Source organism: Cricetulus griseus, chromosome 5 (genome assembly GCF_003668045.3).
Source record: "Cricetulus griseus strain 17A/GY chromosome 5, alternate assembly CriGri-PICRH-1.0, whole genome shotgun sequence".
NCBI classification, from domain to species: Eukaryota; Metazoa; Chordata; class Mammalia; order Rodentia; family Cricetidae; genus Cricetulus; species Cricetulus griseus.
In genome coordinates this window covers 191,127,599-191,143,327 of record NC_048598.1, presented here as the reverse complement: position 1 = coordinate 191,143,327, position 15,729 = coordinate 191,127,599, and the positions used below count along the sequence as shown (strand labels likewise).

The 15,729-nt window shown below is 47.5% G+C and overlaps 2 protein-coding genes across 2 annotated transcripts; both read left to right on the top strand.

The window, feature by feature from the left end:
• Positions 1 to 642: 642 nt before the first annotated feature.
• On the top strand, positions 643 to 1,980 carry LOC100763703 (interferon alpha-inducible protein 27-like protein 2A). The gene is made up of 4 exons (XM_027416446.2): positions 643 to 649; positions 767 to 796; positions 1,289 to 1,450; positions 1,907 to 1,980. Exons 1-4 carry the CDS (start codon positions 643 to 645, stop codon positions 1,978 to 1,980), a joined length of 273 nt encoding a protein of 90 aa, XP_027272247.1.
• Positions 1,981 to 8,414: 6,434 nt separating this feature from the next.
• On the top strand, positions 8,415 to 9,903 carry LOC107978250 (interferon alpha-inducible protein 27-like protein 2A). Its single transcript, XM_027416443.2, has 4 exons — positions 8,415 to 8,535; positions 8,632 to 8,661; positions 9,172 to 9,333; positions 9,767 to 9,903. Exons 1-4 carry the CDS (start codon positions 8,415 to 8,417, stop codon positions 9,901 to 9,903), a joined length of 450 nt encoding a protein of 149 aa, XP_027272244.1.
• The last annotated feature ends 5,826 nt before the right edge of the window (positions 9,904 to 15,729 follow it).

Below are 15,729 nucleotides of genomic sequence, written 5' to 3'. Positions count from 1 at the left end.
TGTTTTCTATATAAAAGGCAAACTATGTATGTTTTACTATTAGCTTGACTGTACACACTGGTAGAGGCTTATTTGTTTTATGTTAACCTCTTTCAGTCCCCTTGAGGAGTGCAAGGTTGACACCACTAGCCACTAGTGAACTTAGCATTTCAAAGCCTGAGCCCAGACATCCATAGAATGGGTCAAGAATGCAAGAGATAAGGGAAGAGGCACAAACACAGGGCATCAGGGGGCTCATATCTTGCCTGACCATCTGCTCAGAGGAGCAACTACTTTGTGTCACCACCCCTGTGCCACACACGCTCCTTCCCACCTCCTCATCCCTGTAAAGCTACACTGGCTGCCATATGCTGGAGATAAAATGTGAGATGTAAGGCAGAGGTGTGTGTGTGTGTGTGTGTGTGTGTGTGTGTGTGTGTGTGTGTGTGTGTCTGAGTCTCTCTCTCTCTCTCTCTCTCTCTCTCTCTCTCTCTCTCTCTCTCTCTCTCTGGAAGCTTCCCTATTGCCTTCAAAACTTTACCAGGGGGCTGGCACTGTGCAAGGGGCGGTGTTTGTCCCTATTGGTTCACCAGCAAGAGTCTGTCTTTCTCTCCTCATATATAAGTCACTTTCTAAGCTTACCAGCTACCAAGACTTCTCACCATGTTGGGTTAGTAGACCTCACCCTCCTGTGGGTTGGGAAACTGGGCTCCCTGACACAAACCCACAAAGAACTCACTGCCATCAGCCAACTCTAATCTTTTCTACCCACCCCATCTCTCCCCAGGAACAATTGTGGGTGCTGCAATAGGAGGAGGTATGTTTCCAGCACCTGAAGGGAGGCTGTGGGAGCTTTGTGCTTTGCTGTGGGCTCCACCCCAGCTCTTGCCTTCTGCTTTATTCTGGGGCTGCCAGTGCTAGATCTGTGCTCACTCATTCCAGGGATGACATTATGGTTTCCTGCCTAGTTTCTCCTCTAGACCTTATATATGATGAACAAAAAGTAGAAAATTTATTGAAGGAGGGGGTTAGGGGAGGCATCTCCTGAAACTGCAGTGATTAACACCTCATAAGCCTGAGGCCCAGTGAAGGATGATGACTCCCCAGTGTCACAGCTTGGTAAGACCATGGCTCTGGCAGATCTTCCTCTTAGCCTACACCTTGCCCTATCCTTGGGACCAATTTCCAAGCTTCTCAGATCAACAACAACAACAACAACAACAACAATAATAATAATAATAATAATAATAATAATAATAGAGTGGGTCTTTCCCCCTGAGCCCACACCACCCAACTCCTCTCCCCACAGCTATGGCTGTGATTGCTCCCCCAGTAGTACTGGGTGCCATGGGCTTCACTGAAACAGGAATTGCAGCAGGATCCATAGCAGCCAAGATGATGGCAGCAGCAGCAATCGCCAGTGGGAATGGAGTTGCAGCAGGAAGCCTGGTAGCCACACTGCAGTCAGTGGGTAAGTGTCAGCCCAGCCAGATGACTGGAGGTCCAGCAAAGGAAGGCTTCTCCCTTCCTCTCCCTACACTCCCACCTTACATAGGGCCTGTGTCTTCTAGTTCTATGGCTACTCTCTGGTTCATTGTGAGTGAGGTTGGGGTGTGGTGCAGGCAGAAGGGGCACTGGATGGCAGAAGCAGGAAGGAGCCCTGGTCCAAGATGCATGCTACCTGGGCTCTGAATCTTCCCTACCTGGGTGTCCTTCTCCAGTGTGTCCCCCTCTGTCCAGCTATATGGAGGGGACATTGCTCTTTGGAGAACTCCCCCTCCTGTATCTCAGTTTACCCAATCTGTCTTCTCCTTGTGGTCCACTTTGAGTATCTCTGTCTAAAGCAGAGCCCTAAGGTTCAGCCAAAAGGCAGTGGGCATCTCTAAGCCTCAGGCCACTGAGTGTCACTGTACTGTCTCCTTCCCAGGGGCTGCTGGACTCTCTACATCATCCAACATCATCCTGGGCTCTGTTGGGGCAGCTGTTATGGCCTTGCTTTGAACTTAAGAGATAACACCTCTACCAGTTGAACCCACGGTGTATAAGGAATATCAGAAGACAGTGTACCCAAGATGATCCTCCAAATCCCTCATTGAAGTCATAGAAAGATGAAAAATAAATGTTATATTCTGATTTGCCTATCTTTGGTTTTGGTGACTCTTTGAAGGGGCTTGTGGAATGGGAGTTTCAAGTCTTCAGGTTTCCTAAGACAGATTCAGGCAGGAGACAAAAGAGAGATGACAGGCTGTCCAGCCCACAGTCAGTAGGCAGGAGGTTTTGGGGGACCCTGCCTTAGTAGAGATGGTCTCTGTGACATGAGGATTTTTTTTGGGGGGGTGAGGTTTTTATGTATCTCATTTGTTCCTGATTAAAGGTTGGGCTAACAGAGGTTCTTGTCCTGGAGCAAAGGTGAGAGGTAGCCAAGAACACTGACCCCAGAGCCCTTGGTCCTTCTACATCGATGGTCCTGGATGTACAGGGCTATGAGCAGCATATAGCTAACCCACTGCCCCGGGCTAAGCTACTGTCCTGCTGCCTCTGGAAGGAGATAGAATAAAAAATGGTCACCACTCTACAATGTCTACAAAGTTGAAAATGAGGCTAAAATTCCTGACTTATGTCCTGGGACACTGACCACATGGGGGCAGTCATTGCCCCTGTGATGCAAAATGCAGTGCTGCACAGAGCCCACAATGACACACAAAGGGCTTCGGGACAGGAGGATTTTGGCATCTATGAAACAATTTTGTCACAGGACACTGTTCACTCTGGTGACAGGTACCAGGCACATTCATGTAATACAGAGGCTGGGATCTGATCTCATGAAAGATAGAGAAATAAGGGCCATGGAGAGTCAGGCAGAAGTCTATTGGCACACAGAGAGAAAAGGTTGTGTGGGGGCATCTGTTAGCTCAGGTCTGCAGTCTCGGACTGCATCAGTCACTTCCAGGCAGGGAAGGAGAGGCTCTGTTGGGTTATTGTCTGGCAGAAGCATGGCTGGATTGATGCTGAAGTTTTACAGAAACAGGTGTGGCCTGGTCCAGGAGAAGTGCATGATATTGCTTCATTCAGGCATTGACTTCTCTGGGGTCCCCCCTCGAAAGGGCATCAACAGGATATGTGGTGGTATAATGGTTCCTCAGCCAAAGTCAGTTTATCAGCTTCTTTTATTAGCATAGCTATGGTGCTCTATGGACAGAAACAGGATCAAGTCTGATGGACAGATAGGCCACTGGCCTCTTCCAAGGTTCTAATACCTGAACTAGGACACCTGTCCCCTTTGAAATCATTCACATAGGACAGGATGCCCTTGTCCCCTTTCCTGGTATCTCTGACTTCCCCTCTGGGATGTCTTCTTTATGTGTCTCTGAGCACTGCAGCTACTGCTCAGATCAATCTTTTGCTTTGCATTTTTTTCCCTGCACAGTCATAGTTATTGTTAACGTTTTGATCAATCTCCAGTAATTGGGACCCATTTGTATCCTCAAACCCTTCTAACTTCAGGAGTTTCTTTCTAATACCTGGGTCAGACTCCATGACAAAACCAATACTGGTTATTCGCTGTTTTTCTGGTCCCTCTGTGTCTATGGGAGTGAGCATCAGGTGAGGGTCACAGAAGCCCTTTGGGAACCCGGTAGGTGATTCCTAGGACTTTTTTGTATTACCTCTGTCGCCTTAGACAACATGGAAATGTTTCTAGCAGCTGCCTTCAATACATGCAAAAAATGACCTGGCAAGAACTCTTCAGAGCCTCCTCACCTTGGGCAGTGTTGGAGTCCCAGTCAGGTCAGGCTGAGAGAAAACCCACTTTAACTGGACTACCCTGTCTGGCAGTGATCCTCTGTCAGGCCCAAGGGTGGCTTATCTGCCACCATGCTCCAGTCTATTCCTCCCTTTGGCCATGAAGAGGGTGTCCAGTATCTGTTGGCAGTCTCCCCAGGTCACTGGTGGGTATAAAAAACTGCCTCTAGGAGATTAATGAGGGCCTGAAGTTTTTCAGAGAATGGTGGGTTTGAATCTTCCAATTATACACATCACTGACTGAAAAGCAGACATGAATCATGAAATGGAGACAGGGGAAACCTTTGGTCTTGGACACTGGGGCAGGGAGTTGACTCCTTTAGAGGGAGGATGAGGACTGCCTCTGCCCCAGGAAAACTCCTCCTGGCACTCCAATAGCTAGAATCACTCTTGTGTGTGGGAGTGGGGACCCAAGCTAGAAGAGATGCCACTCCCTGAGATCAAGTGTGACATACATATTACCCCTCCCCAAGCATGGCCAAGTGTAGTGGCATCTTTCTTTCAGCTGTTTTGAATGTTGGATCACCTGGAGATCACCTGCTGTTTCCGTCTTCACTTGTACCTTTAGGAAGTCACACACTTGCACTTCCTGCCTACCTTAGCAATGTTATTTCCCTTCTCAGGTCTTTGATAAAGTTGAAGACTAGATAGACATAGCTATATCCTTTCTTTTCTTAGATAGAAAATGCTTGACACAAGATTTAGGCTTTCCAGATTAGGAAAGCTATCAGAGTAATCTCTGTTGCATGCCATTTGCTTGGGACTAGACATGTAGAATGTGTCTATTGCTCAGTGTTGCTCTTGCTGGTTGTAGGTCTTAATTTGTATATGTTTTTACCTTTCTTTCTCTTTACTCTTATCTGTGTAAGTGCTTCCCTCATAAATATCTATTTTTAATTTATCTTGGGTCTGGTAGACTCATTTAACCCCCCACCTTCAGCTAAGGTCTGTGCTGGGCACATAAAGGGGGAAAGTCAGTTTCCTCTAGTGTGGCTGCAGAACTGAGAGAATGGGCAGATGTTTGGGTTTCTCTGGTGACAGCTGAGACAAAATGTTTAAATTCAGGCCACCAGAAATAATCACTGGATACATAGTGGAGAGAGTGGTATGAATGCAAACCAAGCTGTGGCTTTGAGATGAGTGGCTCAAACCAGATGCCATGCTAAAACGCCTCATAGGGACAGATCCAACCCTCACCTGCTGGGATCTGGGAAGTCATTTAGGTCAACTCCCCACCTAGGGAGGAGCCAAGGAGGAGGTGACCTTAGAAGAGTTATCAGGGCAAAGGGCAGCTTCTGTTTTTACTTTTAGACTCATTCCACCTGAGCACTCACCTACACCATGGGTCTCTGTGACAAGATGTGGGACAGGGAGGTGAGCCTAACCCACCCAAGCCCAGGAGGCAGAGAGGTAGGGCTCTGAGTAACTTTACCATGCAAACAGCACACATGATGTAAGGGAATGATAAGGCTGGCAACAAAATGGTTTTATTTCTTACTTCCAATTAGGCATTTGGCATTGGCAGATTATTCCCTGGGTCTCACTGATATCTCTCTGGGTTGCAATAGCTGGGATGTGTAGTGGTTTGAATGAGAATGGCCCCCATATTCTCACACATTTGAATGTTCAGTTCCTAGATGGTGGAACTGTTTGGGAAGGATTAGGAGTCTGGTCTTATTGAAGGAGGTCTTCTCACTGGGGGTAGGCTTTGAAATTTCAAAAGGGCATGGCTAGCCAGGTTAGTTCTCTTTCTTTGACTCCTGCTTGTGATTCTGACTTAAGGTCTCAGCTGCTGCTCAACTGCCATGCCTTCCTGCATCTCTGACTGCTTGCCTGCCTGCATGTTTGCCTGCATACCTGTCTGCCCTCCTGCCTATTATTATGCTCCCAGCCACGATGGTCATAGACTCACCTCTGAAACTATAATCCTGATAAACTCTATCTTCTATAAATTGCTTTGGTAATGGTGTTTCTTCACAGCAATATCAAAATAAGTTTATAGAAGTTGTGTGCCAGAAAGTGAGCTATTGCTATGACAGGCTGGACTATGCTGTCTTGGGAAGATTGTGGAAAACATTGGGACTTTGGACTAGGAGGGTTCTTGACTGATTTAAGTGGGTCTGGTGGGCCATTCCCAGAGGAGCCTGCAGACAGTAGTGCTGAGAGCAATTTGGATTATGGAGAAGAGCACAAGAGGCTTTATAGGAGAAAAATATTAAGAACTGGGTTAGAGACCATTCTTGTGATACTTTGGCAAAAAATGTACCTTTCCCCCCCCCCTTGTCCTAAGGGTATTCCTGAGGCTAAAATCAAAGAGCTTTGAACTAATTTCACTGCCAGAGAAGATTTCCAAACAGCCTCATATTGATTTTGTTGCATGGTTATTAGTGATCATTATACTTTGGGTGTCACTGAAAAAGAGCAAGCCAGTAAGCAGCACCTCTCCATATCCTCTGCATCAGCTCCTGCCTTAAGGCTCCTGTCCCGTGAGAGTCCTGTCCCGATTTCATTAACGATGAAGAGTGATGTGGAAGTGTAAACCAAATAAACCCTTTCCTCTCCAAGTTGCTTTTGGTCATGGCATTTTATTGTGGCAATAGGAACTCTGACTAAGCCAGAAATCTACCCTGTTCCAGGAGAACAAGAGCACTGAGCTGCAGATTCATCTATAGGAACATACTACCAGGGAAAACTTGTGCACAGCGATGTCAGCATTTCAGGTTATGTAACTTACAGAAGCCAGTGTTAGAATTCACACCCTTAGAGGAGAGGCTGGGACAGTGAGCTAGCACATGTCTACAGGGCAGAATTTCAGGTGGTAAACACAGGCATTCTGGAAGGGCAAGTGTGTGGAGACTGAATGGGAGTCTCTGGTAGGGCTGGGAGCAAATGACTAAAAGGAAAGATGAGACAATTTAGGGGAGAAGAGAAGTGAGTGAGGAGGGTTTCTAGATCTGAGACAGTATTTGCATAAGTAACTGAATCTGAAGTTACAGAAGCTTGAACTGAAAGTGGGATATCTTGCCTAAATTATGCCTCAGTAAACTGGATGCCAAGGAAACAGCCATAGAGATCTAAACAGCCAGTTCAATAGAGGGTCTATTTGCAAAGCAGCATGCCCAGTGTAGTCAGAATGGTTGGTGGTGGCATAGGTTACACTGGGACAGAGGAGGAAGGAAATGCTCCTAGATGTTAGGACAGTTTCCTCTGCAGGACACTGCTGAAATCAGACACATTTGTGTGGACCAAAGTTGCAGGAGAGAAGCTGTACTTTTGCCTGAGCCCTTGCTGAACGTGATTAACTCTTTTTTACAATGATTTGTTTATTTTTGTTTTATGTGCATTGATATTTTGCCTGCATGCATGTCTGTGTGAGGGTGTTGGATCCACTGGAAACTGAACCCAGGTCCTCTGGAAAAACAGCCAATGCTCTTAACCTGTGAGCTATCTCTACAGCCCCTGATTAACTATTTAGAACTTTAATGATGTGGAGAATTTCAAATGTTGCAATTCCAGAGCCAAATTTTCTTGGGACATCTTTAGCCCTTATAATAGCTACTCACTGTCCCCATATGTACCTAACCTAGCATCTTTGTGACCATTAGGCAAATCCTTGGAACATATAGACACCAGGCTCCCACCAAGCAAAAGGGGAGGAACACCATCATTTAGCACCTGAGGCCAGTAGCAGAGGCTCCCCTTCAGTTTTGACCTTCTCACTTAATGTCTGTTCTAATACATGTATTTGAAGTGCCTTGATTTGTGATTTTAGTTGTTCTGTTACACAAAAATCTCATGAGACTGTTACTGTGTGGGGACACGATATTTTGGGTAACTTTATCTGTTTATCCAACCATAGCTGCACAATAAAATCTCTCCATCTTGCAGGTAAGAGAAATAAATTTAGTACCCACATTTGTTACTGGAGTTTCTTTCCAGTCTTGTTCCACAGCTGGGTGAGCCCCAAATAAACACACAAAGACTTATATTAATTATAAATCTGTTGGCTGATGGATAGGGCTTCTCATTGGATAGCTCTCTCTTAATTCTCAACCCATTTCTATAAATCTATGTATTTCCACATGGTCTTGGTTTACTGGAGAATGACTGGACCTGTTACTACTTTGGCAGCTACTTGGTGTTGCTTGCTGGCACCTTTCTGCTTCTCTCCCAGCCTCTTCTGGTCTCCTAGGCCGTACTATCTTCCTGCCTTTATTGACCAAACAGTGTTTTATTCACCAACCAATAAGAGAAAATTATATACACAGAATGACATCCCCATCACACACATTTTTATTGCTAAGTGTGTGTATGAATGTGAGTGTTGCTCCTTTAGGTTTTGACTTAGCAGCAAACAGCTATCACCTCCTTCTCTGTCTCTCTTTGTGTCTGCATTCATGCCTCTCTCTCTCTCTCTCTCTCTCTCTCTCTCTCTCTCTCTCTCTCTCTGTGTGTGTGTGTGTGTGTGTGTGTGTGTGTGTGTGTGTGTGTGTGTGTTAAGGGTCAGCCAGGACAGAAACCAATCTAAGGGAAACCATCTACTCAGAGATCAGCAAAACAGTAGAGGACAGGTGCCTACTTCCTGTTGTTTTCAAATCTCACCCAGGACTCTGACTCATTGCAAGGGGCGGGCCATGTTCCTATTGGTTGACCAAGAAGTGTCCCTCCTTCTCTTCTCAGACTTAGTTCACTTCCTAAGCTTACCTGTTACCAAGACATCTCACCATGAAGAAGAGTTAGTAACCCTCAGCACTGGTGTGGGATGGAAACTGGGCTCCCTGACAAAAACCCACCAAGAACTCACTGCCATCAGCTGACTCTAATCTCTTCTACTCACCCTTCTCTCCTCAGGAACCATCATTGGTGCTGCAATAGGAGGAGGTATGTTTCCTGCACCTGCTGGGAGGCTGTGGGAGCTTTGTGCTTTGCTGTGGACTCCACCCCAGCTCTTGTCTTTTGCTTTATTCTGGAGTTGCCTGGGTGAAGAGCCAGGGCCTGAGCTGTGCTTCATCCCTGGGTGAGCTTAAGGCTTACAGAACAGCTTAAGATTTCCAGCCAGACTTCTCCTACAGGCCTTATATATGATGAACAGCAAGTAGAAAATTCATTGAGGGAAGGGAAGGCAGCTACTAAAACTGTATGGGGTAGTTAATTTTGTCCCATAAAAGCCTGAGGCCAGTGAAGGATGATGACTTCCCAGTGTCACACACCTTGGTAAGACCATGGCTCTGGCAGATCCTCTACTGACACCCTTGCCTCCATTTGGCACCCTGGCCTATCCTTGGGACTTCTTCATTGCTGCTCAGAATAGAAAGACCCCCCTCAAACAGTCAAGTAATTCTTAAGTGGGTTTTCCCCTGAGCCCACACCACCCAACTCTTCTCCCCACAGTTGGGGCTGTGATTGCTGCTCCCATAGCCCTAGGTATTGTGGGCTTCACTGGAGCAGGAATTACAGCAGGATCCTTGGCAGCCCAGATGATGTCATCAGCAGCAATCGCCAATGGGGGTGGAGTTGCAGCAGGAAGCCTGGTAGCCACACTGCAGTCAGTGGGTAAGTGTCAGTCCAGGAAAGAGGACTGGAGACCCAGCCAAGGAAGGTTTCTCCCTTCCTCTCCCTACACTCCCACCTTACATAGGGCCTGTGTCTTCTAGTTCTATGGCTACTCTCTGGTTCATTGTGAGTAAGGTGGGGGTTTGGTGCAGGCAGAAGGGGCACTGGATGGCAGAAGCAGGAAGGAGCCCTGGTCCAAGATACATGCTACTTGGGCTCTGAATCTTCCCTACCTGGGTGTCCTTCTCCAATGTGTCCCCCTCTGTCCTGCTTTATAGAGGGGATATTGCTCTCTGGAGAACTCCCCCTCCTGTATCTCAGTTTACCCAATCTGTCTTCTCCTTGTGGTTCAGAGCCCTAGGGTTCAGTCAAAAGGCAATGGGCATCTCTAAGCCTCAGGCCACTGAGTGTCACTGCACTGTCTCCTTCCCAGGGGCTGCTGGACTCTCTACAACATCCAAAATCATCCTGGGCTTTTTTGGGTCAGCTGTTGGGGTATCTGTTGAGGAAGCTGCTGAAGCCTTGCTTAAATTTATTAGACGAAAGTGGGACCGGAAGAACAATAAATAGTATACCCCAAGATGAGCCACCAAAACCCAAATTTAAGTCAGAGACACATGAAAAATAAAGGTCTTGTGCTGGTGTCCTTACCTTTGCTTCTGGTGACTCTTTGAAGGGACTTGTGGACTGGGAGTTTCAACTCTTCAGGTTTCCTAAGACAGACTCAGGCAGGAGAACAAAGAGAGGGGACAACACAGTCAGTAGGTAGAAGGCTTTAAGCCTCCATGCCTCACTGGAGATGATCTATATGGCAAGTTTTTTTTTTTTTCATTTGTTTTTTCCCCTGGTCATTAAGGAGCTTATTTGTTCCTGATTAAAGGTTGGGCTAACAGAGGTTGCTGTCCTGGGGCAAAGGTGAGAGGTAGCCAAGAACATTGACCCCAGAGCCCTTGGTCCTTCTTCATCGATGGCCCTGGATGTGCAGGGGATGCACGGGGCTAAGCTACTGCCCTGCCGCCCCTGGAAGGAGATAGAATCAAAAATGGTCACCACCGTACAATGTCTACAAAGTTGAAAAGGAGGCTGAAATTCCTGCCTTATGTCCTGGTACCCTGACCGTACCTTCATCCAAGGGTGGTAGTCATTGTCCATGGCATGCAAAAGGCAGTGCTGGACAGAGTGACATGACACACAAACACCTAGAGACAAGGGGTATCTGGAAGACTTCCTGAAGGGGGACAAATGGATGGGACACAGGAATGCAAGAAGTCTATCTCAGGAGCACACAGAGAGATGAGGTCGCAGGTAGACATCTGATGGGTTTGACTGCATCAGTCACTTCCAGGCAATCAAGAAGAGCCTCCGAGCAGAAAGGCTGATCAGGTGGAGATTAGAAGAAAGGACACATGATAGGTAGGATTTTAGTTGGGGGGAGGCAGGGGAGGAAGGGTGGGAGAAGGGAACTGGGATTGTCATGTAATTCAATCTTGTTTGTAATTCAAATTTATATAAAAAATAAAAAACTAAAAAAAAAAAAGAGAAGAGCCTCTGTTGTATATTTGTCTGGCAGCAGACTGGCTGGATTGATGGCTGAAATTTTACAGAAACAGGTGTGGGGTTGACCCAGAAGTGATTGACAATGCATCATTCTAACATTGGCTACACACCTCTATGGGGTCCTCCTTCAAAAGGACCTTAACAGGGTATGTGCTGTTAGGAATCGTTCCTGGCCCCAAATCAACTTTTTAGCTTCTTTTATTAGCATAGATTTAGGGTCCAACCAACAGAAACAGGATCGATCTGTTGGACAGATTGGGCACTGACCTTGTCCAGGGTCAGAATTTTCAGTTAGGGCACCTCCCCCATTTGCAAATAGTTACATACGACAGTGCACCCTTGTCCCTCTTCCTTTCCTGGTGTCTCTGACTTGCCCTCTCAGGTACAGGGTGTCTTCTGTTTGTCTCCCCAAGCACTGCAGTTACTTTTATTTTGCATTTTTTCCCTACAGGGTCATATTATGGTGAACCTTGTTAGTGATCTCTAATAATTGGGATCAATTCATATTTGCAAACCCTTCTGAACTTTGGAAGTTTTCTTTCCATTATCTGGTGTTGACTGTTGCTCACTGCATTTCTGGTCACTCTGGGTCTATGGGAGTGAGCATCAGGTAAGGGTCACAGAAGCCCTTTGGGAACCCGGTAGGTGATTCCTAGGACTTTTGTATTACCTCTGTCACCTTAGACAACTCAGATATGTTTCTAGCAGCTGCTTTCAATACGCGCAAAATGACCTGGCAAGAACTCTTCAGAGCCTCCTCACCTTGGGCAGTGTTGGAGTCCCAGTCAGGTGAGACTGAGAGAAAACCCACTCTAACTGGACTACTGTTTCTGGCAGTGATCCTCTGTCAGGCCAAAGGTTGGTCTATCTGCCGCCATGCTCCAGTCTGTCCCTCCCTTTGGCCATGAAGAGGGTGTCCAGGAGCTGTTGGCAGTCATCCCAAGTCACTGGTGGGTGTAAAAACTCTCTCTAGGAGACTAATGAGGTCCTGGAGTTTTCCAGATAATGGTGGTTTTTAATCTTCCAATCCCATACACCACTGCCTGAAAAGAAGATATGAATTATGAAATGGAGACCGAGGCAACCTTTGGTTTTGGACACTGGGGCAGCGAGTTGACTCCTTTAAGGGAGGATGAGGACTGCCTCTGCCCCAGGAAAATTCTTCCTGGCACTGCAATAGCTAGAATCACTCTTTGTGTGTGTAAGGGAGTGGGGACCCAAGCCAGAAGAGATGACCACTTCTTGAGACCAAGTGTGAGCAGTGAGCTACCCCCCCCCAACCCAGCATGGCTGAGGGCTGTGCTGGGCACATAAAAGGGAAAATCATTTAGTATGGCTGCAGTACTGAGAGAATAGGCAGAGGTTTTGGTTTCTCTGGTGACTTAGCTGAAACAAAATGTTTAAATTCAGGTCACCAAAAACAATCACTGGGAGAGTGGTACGAATGTAAACCAAGCTGTGGCTTTGAGATGAGTGGCTCAAACCAGATGCCATGCTAAAACTCCTCATAGGGACTGATCCAGCCCTCACCTGGCTGGGATCTGGGAAGTCATTTAGGTCAACTCCCCACCTAGGGAGGAGCCAAGGAGGATGTGACCTTAGAAGAGTTATCAGGGCAAAGGGCAGCTTCTGTTTTTACTTTTAGACTCATTCCACCTGAGCACTCACCTACACCATGTGTCTCTGTGACAAGATGTGGGAGAAAGAGGTGAGCACAACCCACCCAAGCCTGGGAAGCAAGAGGTGGGGCCCTGAGCAACCTTTACTATGCAAACAGCACATATGATGTTAAGGGAATGATAAAGCTGGCAACAAATTGGTTTTATTTCTTATTTCCAATTAGTCACTTGGGCTTGGCAGACTATTCTCTGGGGTTAACTGTTCCCTCTCTCGGGTGAAAAAACTGGGCAGCGTACCCTCTGCCTCCATGTGCCCTCCTGGAGCAGGAAGGCCTGGAACTCTCAAATGCCCATCTCTTGGGCCATGAGTATAGACCCTGCAGAGCCCAAGAGTAACTTTGATGACATGGAAAGTCCAGCAGCTCCTACAGAAGAAACAACGGATGAAATACATGAAATGGGATGAAACTATGGTTTCAGAGAGGGTCATAGTTGCCAGGGTCACTCAGGATGGCCTGAGGTACAAGTCTCACAATATCCCACCTATTTCAAAACTCTCCAGGATCTGTGTCTAGCACAGTTACTTTTGCAAGGAACTGTTCCATGCAGGAACTCTAGGGAAAATCAATCCAGTGGGATAGCATCCCCCTCTGCAGGGAAGAAGGCTGGACCCCAGGTGGAGGTTTGAACCCCAGATAAGCTGGTCAGGGATCCTCCCCTCCCTCCTCCACCTCCCCTGATGAAACCCAGAAGGAAGGTAAAGCAGGAACAGAGAACCTGGGCTGTGTCTTGCCCTCCCTTGAGTCCTCCTGCCATGACACTTACCCACTGACTGCAGAGTGGCCACATAGCCACCAGCCACAACTCTGCCCACATTCACAAGGCTGACAAGTATGGATGCACTGATCAAGATTCACAGGACTAGGCTCAAAATAGGTTAATAAAATTTTTTTTCAGGGAGAAATCAGTTACATAAGAAGCAGGTGAGTGCCAGAAGTTCCTGCTCCAATGATTCACCCAGGCTGTTCTGGGTGACCCGACCAGAATCAAGAGAGAGCCACCTGTGGTCAAACCCCAGACCTAAAACTACTCTCAGTCATGTTTGCACCTGTGACCATGCCCAGAAAGGTGTGGCCAGTGCTACAGGTGAGGGTGGGGTGGATATCTCACTACAGACAATGACATCATCTTATCTGCTAGAGACGTCCTGTCCCAGTGAAGCCCACAGCACTCAGCATGGGGGAGGAGATTCGGGGGGGGGGGCACAGCAGCTACAGTCATGGCTGTGGGAAGAGGAGTTGTGCCAGGTGGCTTTGTGGAGAGGGACCCCCGAAATTACTTGTGGACCTGCTGGGGTCTGGAGAAGGAGAGAATGAGCAGAGAAGACTAGGTCCAGGCTTTCCCTCTTCCCTATAAGGCCTCCTTGGAGAAGCCCAGAGAGCAAAGGTAGAGTGCAAGAGAAGAGGCAGGCTCTGAACCAGTGGTGGAGCATGCCTTTAATTCCAGCACTTGGTATGTAGAGGCAGGCAGATGTAGGTCATTTCAGGGCCAGCATGGTCTCTAGAGCTAGTTGCCTGTCTCAAAACAAGCAAACAAACAAACAAACACAAAAAATCAAAGAAAACAAAAGCTCTTTTACACACATATTGCCAAGCAAATACCATAGAACTACAATTAGCAAATAAAACCTACCCATACATAAAAGAGGCATGTCTCAGAGAGAAGAGCCACTCCAGAATCTTCAGGCAGGCTATGTGAGGTGAGTTTTGGGGTGCAGAGGTTGAGACAGGTCTCAGAGTTCAGGAATATGGAGGGTGGCTATCAGGAGGACCTGGGTGCTGGCATGTACCAGTGAAAGACCCCCGGAGACTCAGGACCCCAGGATCTTAGCCCAGGACCTCGGCCACCCCAATCACCATGTGGAGGTGGAAACTTGATGCAAACAGCAAGAGGCTTTATTGCAGTTGTTTAATGAGCTAACCCCATGGCGGATGGCTAGGAAAGACACTGTGAAGCCACTGCATAGAGACCTTATAGGGCAGCGTAAGGGGAGTGTCTAGGGGTGCGCACAGGCTCAGGATTGGTGTGCCTCCAGACTTGGAGGGTTTGCCCTGTGTTGATTGGTCAACTGGTTGTTATGGCCCATAGGCCCTCCCAGGGTGGTCGCTATGTTCTGTGCATCATTGCTGTGTACTTGTCCGAAAAGCACACCCAGAGCTGTAAAGCATAGTACCACCAGCTAACTTCTGATTGGTTCCTTGCCACGAGGCAGACACCTGACCTCCTAGTGACCAAGTCAGGCAAGCACGTGCTAGGCTGTTATGGCTGCGGAAATGGGGAGCTGGTCCCTTCACCAGGAGTATCCCCAAGTCTCCCCATCCACATGTAATTCTGTTTTCTACCTGTCTCTAGCCATGTCCAGCCATGTGCCTGGAACAGTGTTGGGTCCAGCCAACCTATTCAAACAAGCCTGTAGAGGGGAGTGAAAATTTGAGAAAAGAAAGAGACAGTAGAGCTGGCAGGGCTCCCAGTGAATACTGTAAAAAGAGCCCCAAGTTTATTATTACTCATAGTTCTTATATAACCCAATCAAACAGGAAGGGCAGAAGACTTCCCTACCATGATACAAGGAACAAACACACCTAATTTAACCTTATTAGTACCCAAAACACAAGTAAGACATCCAGTAGCCACACCTTTGGCCAAACATCCTGTTAATTAACCTTGAGGAGCAAAATTATGTGTGAACTCTCTGACCTTAAGTCAAGATTGAATGCAGCAATATCTGTGGGAGCATCATCTGTGCCCCCCCCAAAAAAACAGGTTTTGCCCCTTTATCCAGAAGGTCTCCCGGCTATTGGCCCTCCCACAGTTGCACTTTTACAGCTGTGTGTACACTGACTAAGAAGCCCAACAACTCCCACCGGGGTCTAGGCATGGCCTAGGCATGGTATAAGTGGCCTCAGGCCACATGCCCAAATCCTCTCTAACTGACAGAGTTCCCGCCAAGTGCCTATATGGGTAAAACTCTGGTGAGATATTGGCAGTGTCACCCCCACCCCCCTACAGGGGGCAGTCCTGGGAGGGAGCAGTCTCAGGAGAGGGCATTCCTAGTGGGGGCAGTGCTAAGGGCTGCTCTTCTCATACAGTGGACCTGGTCTACACCTTGCCTGGACCTCCCCTGCCTGGTAACTCCTGTGAAACCTAGAGCCTGGGGTTT